The sequence below is a fragment of the Vombatus ursinus genome, unplaced genomic scaffold, assembly GCF_900497805.2.
Source record: "Vombatus ursinus unplaced genomic scaffold, bare-nosed wombat genome assembly UNPS02014798.1, whole genome shotgun sequence".
Lineage (NCBI taxonomy): Eukaryota > Metazoa > Chordata > Mammalia > Diprotodontia > Vombatidae > Vombatus > Vombatus ursinus.
In genome coordinates this window covers 40,791,476-40,809,938 of record NW_020954576.1, presented here as the reverse complement: position 1 = coordinate 40,809,938, position 18,463 = coordinate 40,791,476, and the positions used below count along the sequence as shown (strand labels likewise).

General features: G+C 37.9%; 1 protein-coding gene across 1 annotated transcript in view; it reads right to left on the bottom strand.

Annotated features, from left to right (window-relative positions):
- Positions 1 to 18,463, bottom strand: part of INTS7 (integrator complex subunit 7) — a 77,115-nt gene that overhangs the window by 10,156 nt on the left and 48,496 nt on the right. Inside the window, exons 14-18 of the mRNA XM_027871709.1 lie at positions 13,259 to 13,453; positions 12,498 to 12,601; positions 10,815 to 10,883; positions 7,303 to 7,435; positions 2,938 to 3,036 (exon numbers count right to left, since the gene is read on the bottom strand). Of these exons, the coding sequence (XP_027727510.1) occupies positions 2,938 to 3,036; positions 7,303 to 7,435; positions 10,815 to 10,883; positions 12,498 to 12,601; positions 13,259 to 13,453 (600 nt within the window). The remainder of the gene's footprint in view (positions 1 to 2,937; positions 3,037 to 7,302; positions 7,436 to 10,814; positions 10,884 to 12,497; positions 12,602 to 13,258; positions 13,454 to 18,463) is intronic.

Here is an 18,463-nt window from a genome sequence, read left to right as displayed (position 1 = left end):
GATTCAAATCCTGCTTCTGACATTTACTACTACAGCAGGTCATATCTCTACAGTTGTGCAATGAACTAAAAAATGCCAGAGAAAAGAATACAAGATTCTGTTGAATTTATAATTTCAAAGGAGGGGGAAAAAAGACATTTGATCTTATAGGACAAAATGCAGCCTTAAAGACTCTCCTCCAACAAACTGCCTCTCCTGAGATATTAAGATCATGTAAGATTCCAGGTTAAAGTACAATCAGAGATAACTTAGTTCAACGATCCTCTACCAAACTCAAATCAAGTACAAAAGAAGGGGCTACAGGCTCACCAATGGTGCCATGAAAGATGTCCTATGAAGAGTCCAAATTAAAGAGGAATTATCTATGGATGGGAAGGTTCTCCTGGGACTTCTGCTTACAGATGACATTGCATTAACTGCATAATATCCCAAAACTACTCTAATACCTACACAATGATATACATAGCCAGTAATTGCTTACAGGACATTTCAAATTGAATATCCTGGATCATCTTAAATTCATTATCTTCCAAACTTCTCTAAATCTATCAAAGGCACCACCATTTTTGCAGTCTTCCTGTTTTGTAATCTTGGCATTATCCTTGACTATTTACTTATTATCATTAGACATAGCCTATCAGTTGTCAAATCTTTCCATTTATAGTTCTGCAACATCTCTTGTATCTCTACCTTTTTACTCAAACAGTTATTCACTTTAGTTCAGGACCTTTTTATCTAAGACTATTGTGATAATCTCCTATCTAGTTTCCCTGACTCAAGTCTACTCTCTACTTCAGTCCATTCCTCACACTACTGCCAAAGTGATTTTCCATTAGGTGGATCTGATCATGTCACTCCCCTACTCAATGAACTACAATGGCTTCCTATATTGCCTCTAGAATAAATTATAAACTCCTACTTAGCTTTTAAAGTCCTTTAACACCTGGCCCAACATTGCTCTCCAGACACACTGGACATTACTCCTCCTCCCACCCTTTACGATTCAGCTAAACTGGTCTCTCTGTTCCTCAGAGTCAACAATTTCCTTTCTCCATACCTTTGTACTACTGGTATGTAGCCCTTGCCTGGAATGTAGCCCTCTCTTGACCTCTGCCTCACACTCTTGTTTTAAGATACTACTCAACTGCTACCTTTCATATGAAACTTTTCTGGAAATTTACTGCTCAAACCTTCATTCTCAAACTACCTCATATTCACTCTCAACTACCTTATGGTCTACTACTTTTATTTATTCACCAGGAGAAATATTAACAATCTCAGATATGTAGATGATACTACTCTGATGGCAGAAAGTGAAGAGGAATTAAGAAGCCTCTTGATAAAGGTGAAAGAGGAGAGTGTAAAAGCTGGCTTGAAGCTTAACATCAAAAAACTAAGATCTTGGGAACTGGTCCCATCACTTCCTGGCAAATACAGGAAGAAGATATGGAAGTAGTGTCAGATTTTATATTCTTGGGCTCAAAGATCACTGCAGATGGTGACTGCAGCCATGAAACTGAAAGAAGCTTGCTCTTTGGAAGGAAAGCTTTAGCAAATCTGGACAGCATACTAAAAAGCAGAGACATCACCTTGCTGACAAAGGTTCGTATAGTCAAAGCTATGATTTCAGTAGCAATGTATGGTTGTGAGAGTTGGAAGAGAAGGAAAGTTGAGCACCGCAGAATCAATGTTTTAGAATTGTGGTCAAATCAGTCAATACTTAAAGAGATTAATTCAGGCTCATTGGAAAGCCAAATACTGAATCTGAAGCTTAAATATTCTGGCCACATAATGAGAATATGAAACTCATTGGAAAAGATCCTGATTTTGGGAAAGATTGAAGGCAAAAGGAAAAGGGGACAATAGAGGATGACATGGATAGATAGTATCATGGAAACAACAAATGTTAACTTGGACAGACTTCAAATAACAGTGGAAGACAGAAAGGCCTGGAGAGCTATGGTCCACAGAGTCAGGAAGAGTTGGACACAACTTGAATGACTGAAAAACAACAAAAATATTTAGATATGTACTTATCGTTTCTCCATTATAATATGAGGAGAATAAGAATTATTTAATTGTATTTCTATCCTGAATGCCTAGCAATGGAGTCTAACTACTTGTTAATTAATCAATCAAAAGAAACAAGATTAGTAATTCATACAGTAAAAACCAATTGGATAAAGAATGCATGTTGCCCAGAATATGACATGCAGTTGCACAGGCAGGTTATTAAATTAGCCTATCTGAACATATAGCCTTTGAGACGGATAGTAAACTAAGCCAGAATTGAATAGGAAGAAGAGAGCAAGTTGAACTACAGTTGGGAAATTGTGCAGGGTTTTTAATAACCTCCAATTTCTCTGCGGGACTAAAACTCATCATTTTAACACCAATATTCCCCTGGTGACGATGCATGATTACAAATCATGGAACTTTATCTCTGAAGAATTAAAACTGCGCAACTTCAAGAGGAATGGTGAGTATGAGCAGGCTGCAATGTGTGATGATAACTTGTGCTCAACTGTGCAGTTAATCATGGGTTTGGCATAAACCTAATTATGAAAGCTGTTTAGATAAGAAAATTGCAACTGTCACACTGTCTGAAGACTTCCTGGGATGGGACCAGAGAGGAACGTCTGGTTCACTCACACATTTGTCCCAGAGCCCATGACGTTAACGTGACATGGAAAAGGGAAGGACTAAGTCCCTCCAATCCCCCTCCTCTGCTACGTCATCCCAAGGCATAAGACAAAAAAGATGGCCAGAGCTATCTGTATATTGACACTGCAGAAAGGACACTCAAAGGACAACTGCCATTACCAAATACTTAGAAAATCATCAACTTTCATAACTCTAATAGCAAAGCTTTAACTAAATCAAGCTTTCAACAAATTTACTTAACACGTAATCTTTGGATCCCAAGAAAATTCTTACCTTAATGCTGGTAGATTGTAGTTTCTGGAAAAAGTATCTCTGAAATGAAAGGGGAACTTTCAGCAATGCAATGATAGCATTGCAGAGGCAAGCTGTGTGCTGCAATAAAGAAAACCCAAGGAAGTCAAATCAAATGAAAAGAAACCCAATATTGCCAATGAACAACTCTTCCATGAAGATAATTAAAATGAGACACACATCTTAATTCAATTCAACAGACTTTATGGACTACCTACTACAAGAAAGATCTTATGCTGGTTACTGGGAAAATAAAAACAAAATCGGAACATGTTCAGCCCTCAAGAAAACTGCATTCTCTTGAACGAAACATAAATGCGCATGCGCGCGTGCACACACACACACACAAAACCAGCTTAATTAGGAGGTTGACTTAACAGAGGAACTAGGTTTTTGTCAAATCTTTCTGGTTAAGATGTACAGACAGACATTTTTACCTAATTAATTCTCAAACATTACAATAGGAGAGAGGAAATCCATATCCCTTTGGGTTCAAACAAAGAGCACACTTATTTTTCATATATTTTGGAATATGGTACCAGTTTTGATACTTTCATATGGTATGAATATGTGGTCAGTCAGTAAAAATTTATCAAGTACTTACTATGGGTCAGGCACTGTACTAAGTATAAGTACTGGGGAGAGAAAAAGAGGCAAAAGACAATTCTTGCCTTAAGGAGCTCCCAATCAAATGGGGGAAACATGAAACAAATTATTATGTACAGACAAGCTATATATGGCAAGACTGGAAATAATTAAAAGAGGGAAGGCACTAGAATTAAGAGGGAGTTAGGAAAGGCTTCGTATAGAAAATGGTATTTTAGTTGGGAAGTGGAGATGAGGAGGGAAAGCATTCCAGGCATGGGAGACAGAGAAAATGACCAAATGAAGTATCCTGTTCATGGAAGTCTGGAGGCCAGTGTCACTGGATTGAAGAATACGTGTCAGGGAGAGTAAGGTACAAGTAAGAAGCCTGGGAAAGGATTAGGTTATCAAGGGGTTTGAATGTCAGTTAGAGTATTCTGTATTTACTCCCGGAGGCAACAGGAAGCCACTGGAATTTACTGAATGGGGGGGTGATATGGTCAGACCCGAGCTCTAGGAAAATCACTTTAGTGGCTGAATGAAGAACAGACTAGAGTGGAGAAAGACTTGAGGCAGGTAGACCCACCACAAGGCTATTGCAATAGACCAATAATAGGAGATGAAGGCTACCAGGGCTGGTGGCAGTAACAGAGGACAGAAGGAAGTGTATTTGAGAGATGTTGCAAAGGTAAAACTAACAGACCTTGGCAACAGCTTAGATATGGAGAGGTGAGAGAGAGTGAGGAGTCCAGGATGACATCTAGGTTGTAAGCCTGAAGGATCGGGAGAATAGTGTTGCCTCTGACAGTAACATAGAACTCAAGAAGGGGAGAGGACTATTGAAAGATGAGTCCAGTTTTGAACATGGTGAATTTAAGATGTCTACTGAATTTCCAGTTTGAAATGTCCAAATGTTGGAGCTGTGAGACTGGAGGTTAGTAGAGACAGATTTAAGAATCATCAGCATAGAGATGGTAATTAAATCCATGGGACCTGATGAGATCAAAGTGAATAGAGGGAGAAGAAAAAAGTACAGGATAGAACACTGAGAGACATCTATGGTTAAAGGGCTTGATCTGGAGGACGATTCAGCAAAGGAGACAGAGGAGTGCTCAGATAGGTAAGAGGAAAACCAGAAGAGAGTGGTGTCCTAAAAACCTACTGAGAAGAGAGTATCAAGGAGAGTGATCAACAGTGGTGGAGGCTGCAGAGATGTCAAGGAGAATGAGGATTGAGAAAAAGCCACTGGATTTGACAATAGAGAGATCATCAGTTACTTTGGAGCAAGCAGTCTCAGTGGATGAAAGTGAGAGGAAAGAACACTGAGGCACCTACTGGAGAAAGCCTCTTCAAGAAGTTTAGCTACAAATGGCAGAAGAGAAATAGGATAATGTTTAGCTAGGATAAAGGATCAAGTGAGGGTATTTTTAGGGTAGAGGAGACATGTGCATGTTTGCAGGCAGTAAGTAGAGAGGAAGAGATGGAAAATATGGATAATGACAGAGGGGAAAATCTGTTGGAGTAGATAGGATAGAAGGGGATCACCTGTGCAGGTAGAGGGCTTGGCTTTGGTAAGGAGTTGGGTTAACTCTTTAGGAGAGACAGGTGAAGGAGGCCATATCGTCAGAAGGCATATGAGTGATATGAGATGAATAAGAGGGAAAAGAGAGAGTGAATGCCCTCAATTTTTTTCTGTAAAAGATGAGGCAAGGTTCTCAGCTGAAAGGGTGACAGGAGGGGTACCCGTGGGGGGTTTGAGGAGAGATGAAAAGGTTTGGAAGAACTATCACAGAGAGTGGGATAGTGAGTTGATAAGGGAGGTACAGTGGGATTGTCTAGCAACAATGAGGGCCTATTGGAGCTTGTGTAATATAAATTTATAGCGGACTCAAATCAGAAAGGTTGCGTGATTTTCTCCACCTTCACTCTGTAATACGTATATGTGTAGGACCAAAAGCAGGAGATGGTGGGAGTGATCCAAGGCAAAGGCTTACTTGGCAAGGAACAATTAGCAATATAGGGGGGCTAGAGATTCAAAAGGATAGTGTAGAATTGAATTGGTTTGCTAGGTCAAGATGGGAAAAAGAGGAGAGAGCACCAAGTGCCGAGGAGATGGTATGGAAGAGAAATGAGGGTGTGATTAGAGATGATTTTGGTAACCCTGGGCAGATGGAAAAGTGAAAAACCAACAGATTATGATCAGATATGGGGATTTTGAAATTCTTATACATGGAGGTGATGTATTTGTGGGTGATGGCAAGATCAAGGAGATGGCCATCTTTGTGTGTGGCAGAGACGGAATGGAGTAAGAGGCCATGGGAAGTGAGTAGGTTGACAAATTGAGTGGTCAGGGTGCTTGAGGGAGAGTCAGTTTCTATGCTGAATTCCCCAAGTATGAAAGAAAAATTGTGAATCAGGTACCAAACAGGAAAGGACAGGGGTGGGATGGTGACCTGGTGGTTTGTAGATAATAACAACATGAATGTCAGTGCTCTTCTGTCCATGTTGTCTTCCTCTCCACCATACAAAAAGGTATGCTGGAAAGAGTGATAGTACATATGAAAGGAGAAAGAACAGTGAGAGAAAGTACATATTCTCTCAAGCCTGCAATTTCAGTCTGGTGAAGTTTTATTGTAATCTCTTATTTCCATTTACACCCCTGCTAAAGCCATGAGTCCACAGAGAGTGAGTAAGCAGTGGTAACTGTAGTACAGATTCTCTGTATCCGTGTATTTCAGCTATTTCCAATTTTGTCACTCAAAAACATATTAACACTTTATTTCTAAAATAAAGTTTCAAGGAATGAAGCTAAATTTTGAAGCAACACATTTTCCCACCCAGAAGAAATACATAGTGAACTGTTCAAATTTTAAAGGTAGATATGTTGCTGAATTTTCAAGCTCAAAGGACCTTAGAGATTATTATCTGGTTTAAGTTCTTCTTTAAGAGATGACATACCGGAGACACAAGGAGCTTAACGGAGAACACAGAGGTCTAGAAGATCTAGAATACAATTTCTGGACTCTCGATTCAGTGCTTTTTACACTAGACAATGCAAACCTAGCCCTTTGGACATTGCCTAGAGTTCTGCTTCACAGCACAATAGCACGTAAGTCTGTCCAGACAGATGACTGCTGTCATGTGAGCAATGCAAAAATGGAATTTTAATATCATCTAGGCAACGTTGGTGTGTTTCAGTGCTTTACTTGACTACAAATTCTGAAAAGACAATTTTGAACTGCTAAAATAAACTTTAGGAATAATCTAAAAAATTATTTTAAACTACAATTAACTATTTAACTTGCTCAAATGGCAATTAGAAAGAATTTGTTATTGGACAAATATGGCTATTATTCCAAGGAATTTAGAATTCAGAGACTATGTCAAGATTTTGGGCCAGAGGATAGCAGATTTTGTGGCTACAACACTGACACAATCATTTAGTGTTAAGAACAATTTGTATTTCTAATTTCTGATAACCAAACAGAAGAAACAAGTAGCTAAAAGAGATCTGTGTTCACTTGCTCCTCCATTTCTATTCACAGCCCTATATACCTCAGGGGATAATATTAGGATTAAAATGAACTTAAATTAAATTAGAATGGTGGGAATCCATTCATGTATACATACTATATTTTCATATTTTAGCTATATTGATCTGATACTTTGCTAGGGTAATATGGTGCAACTTAAAATTCATTTAAGGGCAAAAGATCATTATAATACATAATTCATCCACACAGCAAAAATACTGCTACTTGCCATATAAGAGACAGGGGCATATTTCCGGTTCAGTGATTCCACTTCTTCTAGGACATGATTATATACAGACATCATTCTTCTTTCATATTCACTATCAGCATGTGCTGATCCAGTGGAACCATATTCCTGGAAACTGAAGAAACCATCCAACCAATCAGCAAATTGATTAAATACTATATAATAAGGCATCACAACAAATACTCTAGGGCAGAGGTGTCAAACTTGCTTGCAGGCTGCATATGGCATAGGAGTGCAGCCTAAACCAGATTAGAATGTAATTGAGAAAAGTTTAACTATTAAAAATAAATAAAAATAACCTCCAAGTAAGTATGAGGCCAGAAGAGATCTATTTCTATTTGAGTTTGACACCATGGTCCTAGGGGACAAAAAGATGTATAAACGATAGTTCCTGCCTTCAAGGAGTCTACAATCTTATTGGGAAGACAAAACATACTATGCATAAAGGATTACTAACAATACTAGGCAATACAGAAATGAGATCTGATAGATACAGCTTAAAAATACAACAGTAATTCAGAGAACGAAAGAATTAGCATGGATGGAGGTGTCCAGGGAAGAAGGATGGACTTGAATGTGGCTACTGGGGCAAGGACTCACTATTCAATAAAAACAGATGGGAATACTGGAAAGCAGTCTGGCAGAAACTAGGCAGAGAGCAACATCTACACTGTATAACAAGATAATAAGCAAACTGGAGGAGCAAAGAAGAAACTGCCTGGTAGGGTTACGGATTAAGAAGAGTTCATGACCAAACAAGAGACAAAGAAGAGTTACAGAAGGTAAAATGGACAATTTTGATTTTATAAAATTAAAAAATTTTGCACAAACAAAAACAATGCAACTAAAATTAGAAAAGAAGCAAGTAAATGGGGGAATATAGCAAATTCCTTGGATAAAGGTCTCATTTCTAAGATATATAGGGAACTGAGTCAATTTATAAGAATAAAAGTCACCCATCTATTAATAAATGGTCAAAGGATAAAAACAGGCAATTTTCAGAGGACAAAATATAAGCTATCAATAACCAGATGAAAAAATCTAAATTACTAATGATCGTCATTCTGTCATTTCAGTTGTATCCAACTCTTTGTGACCCCATTTGGGATTTTCTTGGCAAAGGTACTACAGTGGTTTGCCATTTCCTTCTCCAGATCATTTTACGAGTGACAAACTGAGGCAAACAGGGTGAAGTGACTTGCCCAGGCTCATACAGTTAGTGAGTGTTTGAGACCAGATTTGAACCCAGGAAGATGAGTCTTTCTGATTTCAGGTCCAGCGCTCTATCCATTGCATCACCTAGCTGTCCATTAATAATCAGAGAAATGCAAATTAAAACAACAATAAGGATTCATCTCACACCTAAGATTAGCAAAGCTGACAAAAATGGAAAATAACATGCTGGAGGGACTATGGGAAAACAGGTACATTAATGTACTGTTGTTGTGATTTCTTCTAGCCATTCTGGAAAGGAATTTGGAACTATAAGCTATGCCCCCTGAAGCTATTAGACTACAAATGCCTTCTGATCCAGCAATGCTAATACTCAGTCGAACAGGTCCTTAAGAGATGAAAGAATTAAAGGAACCATGTTTAAAAACAAACAAAGAAAACAATCCCCCCCACACACAAAATATTATAATATTATATGTGTGCGTGTGCGTGTGCATGTATCCTTCACTCATTTTATTTTTATAACAGCCCTGTTTGCAGTAACAAAAAAATTGAAAACCAAAGGGATACTATATGCTGGGAAACAGCTGAGCAGGTCAGAGGATACTACTATGAAAGAATACTATTGTGCTATAAGAAATGATGAAGAGGATGGCTTCAAAGATATCTGGGAAGACTTATATGAACTGATACAGAATGAAATGAACAGAACTAGGAGAACAATTTTTCTGGTAACATCAATCTTGTAAATTCCTTAAAAACAAAACAAAATTAGATGAGGTTTTGATGGTTTGACATACCAAAATTTCAGTGATAATTAGATATGTCACAGTGGGATCATAATACTACATTTTCATTTATGTAACAGGCTTTGAAATTTGAAGTTGTCATTTTGTTACTGGCATTTGTATGTTTCAAGTTGAAGATAATAACAGAATAATTTCATGATAGCTGTTGCTGTTGAGTCATTAGTAGGGTCCCATTCTGTGTAACCCCATTTGGGGTTTTCTTGGCAAAGATACTGGAATGGTTTGCTATTTCCTTCTCCAGCTCATTTTCCAGATGAAGAAACTTAAGCAAATGGTGTTAAGTGATTTGCCCAGGATCACACAGCTAGTTAAGTGTCTGAGATCAGATATGAACTCAGGAAGATGAGTCATACTGGTTCCAAGTCCAATGTTTTACCCACTGTGCCACCTAGCCGCCCCTAATTTAGTGATGAAGTTGTAGCCAAAAAGAGACAACCTTGGAGTCAAGAAAGCCTATATTCAGTTCTTGCCTCTGAAACACATAGGGACCTTGGGCAAATCACTTAGATGCTCAGTGCCCCAGGTAAGACTAAAGTTATACAGCAGTTAGTGATATGTATTGTAAGAGGGAACTGCTTAAGCTGGAGTTCCCTACACTAATATTAGAAAGGGGCAACTTGGTGAAATGTAGAGAGTATAGGTCATGAAGTCAAGAAAACCTGGGTTCAAATACTGCACCAGATCCTGGGCATATCACAACTTCTCTGAGCCTCAGTTTTCTCAGCTGCAAAATGAGGGGGTTAGGAACTTGATATCTTACAAGTGCCTTTTTAGGTCTAAATCTAGGCTCCCCCCAACCCCTGCTACTCCTAAAAAGGACCATGATTTTAGAAGTAGAACATGAAAGACTTGGCAACAGGAAGTTGGCCTGAAACAGAAGTTTGGGATCAGTCAAATACAAGGGCATATTTATGTGAAGAATGAAGGAGTATGGAAACTGAACAATCAGAGAACATGGGAGACATGGTTCTGCGAAAGGTTATATCATTGAGATGTGAATTTAATAACTATTTGAAATTAAGAAGGAAAGAAGCTAAGTAAAATTGGACTGTGCTTTTATATAAAAACATGAAGTGGGTGACTGCATAAAGGCAGTAAGAATTAGTGTAACTAAAAGAATTAGCCCAAGTGAATGAGGCAAGAACAGATAAGCAATGTGACACAATCTGATGGGTCAAGTGGTGACGGATCTTAGCCTTAGGTATAGTGATGGGAAGTCAATATTTGAGGGAGAGATGCTAAAACTACTCTGTTGATGTTCTGAGAAATTTTAGTTTGCAACTTCAATTTTAAATGCATATTCCAAATCATAAAACACAAGAAAGACAAAACATTGCTCGGGTCCCCATTATTTGGAGAAGAACTTTAAAAAAGAAGGAATTCAAATTTCTTCTGATTTGGAAGCCAAGGGATGAGAGTTTCAAGCTAAAGCCATAGCACAGTTAACTTGATTTTTTTATGTTAAAATTTTACCATGTGGCAGATATAAAGTAACACTTCAATTAGACTTACCTTGCTGACTCTGGATCCAAAATCAGGGCTTCTATTGCATGAGAGATCAGCAAACAACTTTGCTGCTGTCTAGAGTAACACTAAGGATCTTTTTCTTTTTTTCTAGACCTGTAGGTCTGTGATTTCATCAGTATATGGAACTCCCAGTACAGAAAACCCTCCATTGAAGGTTAGCAACTCATAAGAACAGTCATGCTGCCATTCAATATTAAATTAAAATAAAGAATTTTATTATGAAATAAATATAAGAATTTTAAGCTGGCAGGAAATGTAATCATTTGGGGTTTGTGTTACACTCTGACAAGCTAGCTCTTAAGAACTACACTGACTCTGGCCGAATTGCTTATTATCTTCTGAGCCTTGGTTTCCTCCTCTGTAAAATGGAGATAATCTCACAGGGTTGTGATAATCAAATGTGTTGGTGTATGTGAAGCATATGAATATAAATTATTACTATCATTCAACCCAATCATCTAATTTTACAAATGAGGAAGCTGTTTCAAGTAGATTATGCCACTTGTTTAAGGTCATAAGGCATTTGAGTGACTGAATCTTAATGAATGCCTAGGTTTTCTAAATCCCTTGCAAGCACTCTTTTCAAATATATCACATTTCATTCCTGGATATATGTATGGCAATGAAAACGTGTCAGTAATATCAGCAGGAGCAACATCATCATTCTGGTATAATAAAACTGGTTCAGGAGCTATTTTCCTTGTTAAGAGATACAGGCTAAATAAACAGAAGTTACTCTATCCTTCTTAGTCTACCGCAGGGGTTAACCTTTATTATGTCACAGACTCCTTTCTCAAAATAACATTTTAAAATAACTGAAGGAATGCTAAATTTCTGTTAGAAGTTAGTGAAAATAAAGATGTAATTTTCCCCACCCAAGTTCACAGACTCCTTGAAATCTATACAATCAGCCCTTAGAAGTTGGTGGACCCAGGTTTAAGAATTTCTGGTTTAATCATACATTTACATGCTCTACAACCTGAGTTAACTCAGAGGTTTGAGGAAACAATGATGATTAAAAGTTTAAAAAATAAGAAATGTTGGACCTCTAAGGTCCCTTCTAATACTAAATCTATGATCTTATAAACTAGAATTATTTAGTAAGAAGTAAAGAAAGGGGACAGCTAGGTGGCACAGTGGATAGAGCTCCAGTCTTGGAGTCAGGAGGACCTGAGTTCAAATCTGGCCTCAGACACATGACACTTACTAGATGTGTGACCTTGGGAAAGTCACTTAACCCTGGTTGCCTCACCAAAAAGGCAAAAAACCAAAAACAAACAAACAAAAAAAGAAGAAGTAAAGAAAGCAGTAGAGAGACACAACAATGGCTTTCCAGAAGAAAAATATATCATCCTTTTGTAGTTTAAGGGATATAACTGATTACCATCAATAAGATGTGCCTTAGCATTGTGCCTCCTTTCTCTAGAGGTCCTTTAGAAGAGAACAAATTCTTATAAGTTCCCAAGGCAAAACATACTAGGAATAATGCCTATTATTTTAAAAACGATATGCTAAGTATGAATATCCCAGGCTAGTTTTTAAAAATCGCATTATTTGCTATGTTCATTTTGATGGGCTACATACGTTGTCAAAAAAGCATTACTAAATAACACTTTGCACTTAAAAGAATGTTTAAAAAGTACAATAAATTTGGGGCCAGTAGGATACAGCTCAATGTTCCTCAATGTTGCTGAGTCTGCATCAAAAGATGCCTGATAAAGATCCTCATAACGGGAAGCGAGGTTTCGGAATTCTTCCATAGACTGTTTCATCTGTAAAGAAAGAAAAATGCAATGACCACAAAAATTTTTAAGTTGTTATATAAACAAGAAAGCCAAAAGAAACAAAATCTGTCTCCAACTGATTAAATTCATGAATATTCTGGTGAATGTTTAATTCTTAGATCATTTAATTTTAGAAAGTTTTAAAGCAGAATGTTAACTAAGCATTTCAAAGAAATGCAAAAAGACAGAGTTGGCATAAATATTCAGAAGTATAATAATATGCATATAAAAATAAGTACATATGATGTAAAACATTTCTTTTTCTGGCTATTTTACAAACTAAAATATTTTAATGTTTCCTAAATTAAATCTCCACATCCATCAAATGAAAAACAAATACTTTTTTCCACTAAGAAAGTAATACTTTATGATTTTTATAGAATAAAAATACACAAAACACATGCAGGTCTACTTTTTCATATGACAGTATTTTCCTTTGTAAAAATCTGAAATAAAAAATTTTCTAAGAGCCAAATGGAAAATAACATACCAGTCAACTGTTAGCAAGATTATTTAATAAGCTTGTATAGTTATTTCTAGAATCCAAACCATTATCAACTGACAAACTTTAAAATTTTTAACCTTACAAAAAACCTTAAAAAACACTAAAAGACAAATCCATTCAAGAGCAGAGCTGAGACATGCCTGATTAGAGATGCGGCCACATCTCTGAAGGTCATTCCCCAAGGTCATGGCTATGGTTGTAGCAATAGCAGGTGGAGGACTTGTTTTTAAACTATTACAGGTGCAGAAAAGTTGAGAAAAGGCCTGCAGAACGTCAATTCTGAGTTTTACAAATTCACACTGAAAACTTAGAGGATTCAGTGGTGTGCTGGCAGCCTAGAAAAAAAAAATTAAGTTTAAGACACAAAGCAAACATGATATAAAGATGATGCAATGTCAAGTAACTGTTACAGTTCATTCAATAATAATACTAAGAGGGGGCGGAGGGAAAGCAGTGACTTGCTAGAGCTCTCCCCCAAACCCCTCCAAATACCTATAAAAAATGGCTCTAAACAAATTCTAAAGCAGCAGAACCCACAAGAAAACAGAGTAAAACAAATTTCCAGCCCAAGACAACCTGGATGGCTGATTGGAAAGGTATATCGCGCTGGGCAGGGAGAGGAGCACAGTTCAGCGTGGGCACGTAGGCCGCAGCGACCCTGGAGCAGGCCTCAGAGGACTGAATTGCAGGCAGCTGTGGCAGTTTCCAGACTTCTCAACCCATGAATGCCAAAGACAACTTAGAAGGTTGGTGGGAAAAGTCTGTGACTACGGTGAGAGAAGAAGCTAGGTCTCAGCCGCAAGTCCCGAGTGCGGGCCGTGGCTGCCTCCTGAGCTTCTGGCCCACAGACTGAGGGGGAAATCGAGTGGCTGATCAGAGGGGCATTGCAAGGATGGCTGTGCCAGGGCTGAGGCAGGAATCTCTTGCTTTGCCCGTGCTTGGATCTGGGTCACAGTTCTGAGGGGTGGTCCTGGGGCAAGAAGGAGCTTGTGGCGGTGGAGAGGAAAGACCTTGCCCCTTATCATAGCACCTTGGAAGAACTGACACTTTTCAGGTCCCCAGAAGTACTCTGAAAACAGCTGAACAAACCCTCGAAGCTTGGGACAGTATATCCTCCACATTGGAAACTGACTCTTACCTTAACAAAGAGTTTAAAACTCAAGTCATTGGTTGGGATCATGAGCAAGCAGCACAAAAAGAGTCAGACTATATTATCTTACTTTGGTGACAAAGAAGATCAAAACATACAACCAGAAGAAGAAAACAAATTCAAAGCTCCTATATCCAAAACTTCCAAGAAAAATATGAATCAGTCCCAGGCCTTGGAAGAGGTCAAAAGGGATTTTGAGAAGCAAGTAAGAGAAGTAGAGGAAAAACTGGGAAGAGAAATGAGAGTGATGCAAGAAAATCATGAAAACCAAGTTAACAGCTTGCTAAAGGAGACCCAAAAAAATACTGAAGAAAATAACACCTTAAAAAATAGCCTAACCCAAATGGCAAAAGAGGTCCAAAAAGCCAATGAAGAGAAGAATGCCCTAAAGAGCAAAATTGGCCAAATGGAAAAGGAAGTCCAAAAGACTACTTAAGAAAATACTTCCTTAAAAATTAGAATAGAGCAATTGGAATCTAATGACTTTCTGAGAAATCAAGACACTGTAAAACAAATCCAAAAGAATGAAAAATTAGAAAACAATGTGAAATATCTCATTGGAAAAACAACTGACCTGGAAAATAGATCCAGGAGAGAGAATTTAAAAATTGGACTATCTGAAAGCCATGATCAAAAAAAAAGAGCCTAGACATCATCGTTCAAGAAATGATCAAGGAAAACTGCCCTGATATTTTAGAACCAGAGGGCAAACCAGAAATGGAAAGAATCCACCAATCTCCTCTGAAAGAGATCCCCAAAGGAAAACTCCTAGGAATATTGTAGCCAAATTCCAGAGTTCCCAGGTCAAGGAGAAAATATTACAAGCAGCCAGAAAGAAACAATTCAAGTATTGTGGAAACACAATCAGGATAACATGAGATTTAGCTGCTTCTACATTAAGGGACCGCAGGGCAAGGAATATAATATTCCAGAGGGCAAAGGAGATAGGATTACAACCAAGAATCACCCACCCAGCAAAACTGAGTATAATTCTTCAGGGGAAAAAATGGTCATTCAGTGAAATAGAGGACTTTAAAGCACTCTTGATGAAAAGACTAGAGCTGAATAGAAAATTTGACTTTCCAATACAAGACTCAAGTGGAACATGAAGAGGTAAACAGGAAAGAGAAATCATAAGAGACTTATTAAGGTTGAACTGCTTACATTCCTGCATGGAAAGATGATATTTGTAACTCATGAGACCTTTGTCAGTATCAGGGTAGTTGAAAGGAAAAAATTATATGTATGTATATGTATATAGATATATATATATAGATGGATAGAAAGAGGGCACAGGGTGAGTTGAAGATGAAGGGGTCATATCTGGAGAACAAAATTAAGGGGGGAGAGAGGATTATACTAGGAGAAGGAGAAAGGGAAAGGTAGAACGGGGTAAATTATCTCACAAAAAAAACAGAAAAGAAAAGGCTCTTACAGTGGAGGAGAAACGGTGGAAGGTGAGAGGGAATGAGTGAATCTTATGCTCACAGGATTTGACTTAAGGAGGGAATAACATACACACTCAATTGGGTATGGAAATCTGTCTTACCCTACAGGAAAATAGGGAAAGGGGACAAGAGAGTAGGGGGATGATAGAGAGGAGGGCAGACTAGGAAAGGGGTTAATCAGAAGCAAATACTTCTGAGAAGGGACAGGGTCAAAAGAAAGAATAGAATAAATGGGGGGGGTGGGATAGGATTAAGGGAAATAGAGTTAGTTTTTCACAGCATGTCTGCTACAGAAGTGTTTTGCATAATTGCACATGTATAACCTATACTGAGTTGCTTGCCTTTTCAATGAGGGTGGGTGGGGAGGAAGGAAGGGAGAAAATGTGGAACCCAAAGCTTTAAAAACACATGTTTAAAAAAAAAATGTTTTCACATGCAACTGGGAAATAAGAAATACAGGAAATGGGGTACAGAAATCTATCCTGCCCTACAGGAAAATAGAAAGGGAAGGCGGGAAGAGATAGTAGGGAAAGCAGACTGGGGGAAGGGGTACTCAGAATGCATGCCATCTTGGGGTGGGGGAGGGGTGAGATGGGGTGAAAATTTGGAACTCAAAATCTTGTGGAAGTAAATGTTGAAAACTAAAAATAAAAAAAAATAATAATACTAAGATAATGTATAATCCAAACCAAGACAACAGAATTTTCATGCAAATGGATGAATGCCTAGATTTATAAAGGAAATGACCTAATGCAAAAAAAAAAAAAAAAAAAAGCTTACTGGAGTAAATGTGGACTCTGAGACATCATCATCTTAAGAAATGTGGGTCTGAATGAAATGGTAAGTCACCCCTACATTCAGGATTGGGGTATGATGTGTGGAAAGAATAGGCAGTAACCTATGAGAAGTCACAATGTACAAGGTATGATTTGAGGGGTGCTACTAGAGTTTGTAAATATTAAAACATTTATTTACCTTACCAACCTGTCATGATATAGCATCTTCTCTTTCTACTGGAACTGAAATTTCACTAGGGCCAGTAATGGTCAGAAATATAAAAAGTAAAGAGGAAGAACGTCCCTAAGAGACCACTGCTATTATATACAATCACTAACAGAAAATAGTGATCTTCTACCACTAGAATGTACTCATCTACCAAACTAGCTAGTTGATTCTTGAGAAGATCCAAAAACTAAAGAGGAATAAAATTTGGCACAGATAAGTTTAAATGCAAGTACGTCCGTCTGGAGAAGTGACAGGTGAATAGCAAGATTTGAGTAAAATAGGCTAAGGAGAGCAGGGTCAGAGAGATGGATGACCTAAGGTGAGTGTCTGTATAGGGTGGGGCAGGAAGCATTTAAGATAAATTACTTTTATTTATGATCTGGCTTAGAACAGTGTCTTGCATATGGCAGATAAACAAGTATTTGTTGATTTGGCCTATGTTCACAGCTAATTCAAACCACTAGTAAGTAATTACCAGTGATTCACTTTTTCTCTATAGTATGAATGGCTTAAAATAAGCCATTACAATTATAAATAAGCAATATTATTTTTGCAGTAGGACCAAACATGTAACTTCAGGGTCCCAGAAATGGGCTATAATACTGTCCATTAATCAAAGTCCAATAGATTAAAAACTGTGAAGCTTAGTCTACAACTTTTACACATTGCTCTCCTCAGATAACTAGTCTTATCCTTTGGTAACTTAACTCAATTCAACAAGTATTTACTAAGTGGTTATCATGTGAAAGAGTGTATGCGAGGCTCTGTAAGAAACATCACTAAAGGCAATACCAGGATTCAAATGCAGGATCTCATTGAATAAATATGGTCTTTAATCAAACAGGTCACAGAATCTAAGAATGGGTCCTCGCAGAGGTATTCTTAACATAACAGACCCTTGATGAAAACTTTTTCTCAATCTAGATTTTAATGCTGGATTTAGGTACAACTGTAATCTTTCAATGGATGACAGGATTAGGATTCAAAATTACCTAGAAATAGGTATCAGTTATATAGTTGAAACTAATAAACTGAAAGTTAACAGGGATAAAAACATAAAGTGTGATGCAGCTTGTGTAAAAAATACCTAAGGATTTTAGATTTTAAGCTCAATATGAGCCAACAGCGGCCAAAAAAAGGGAAGTGGGGTGGTACAATCCTGGGTTATGCAATTATAACATCCAGATAAAAGCAAGGAATAAATAGCACTGTACTGTGCTCTTGGAGGCTCAGGGAATAGAGTTCTGGGCCTGAAGTCAGGAAAACCTGAGTTCAAATCTGGCCTCAGACACTTACTACCTGTGTAACCCTGGGCAAGTCACTTAACCTCTGTTTGCCTTAATCCACTGGAGAAGGAAATGGCAAACCACTCCAGTATCTTTGCCTAGAAAACTTATGGATAGTATTGACTTGCTATGGTCCATGGGATCGCAAAGAATCAGACATGACTAAGCAACTGAACAAAAACTGCGCTTGTGCCAGGTGCGTATTATGTCCACTTCTGGAAGCCAGAATTAAAAGATGAAATAAAACATTTTGAGAGGGTGATTGTGTTGCTTGGGCTCTTTAAACCAAATCAAATAGAGGAATGCTGAAAATAAATGGAAATGCTTAACCTGGAGAAGTAAAGACTTAAAGAAATGACAGATGTTTTCAAATAGCTGAGGAGTAGACATGTGGAAAGCAGAATAGTTGATTTCTATGTTGCTCCTGAGAACAGAGAAGGATAGTGACTGACCCTG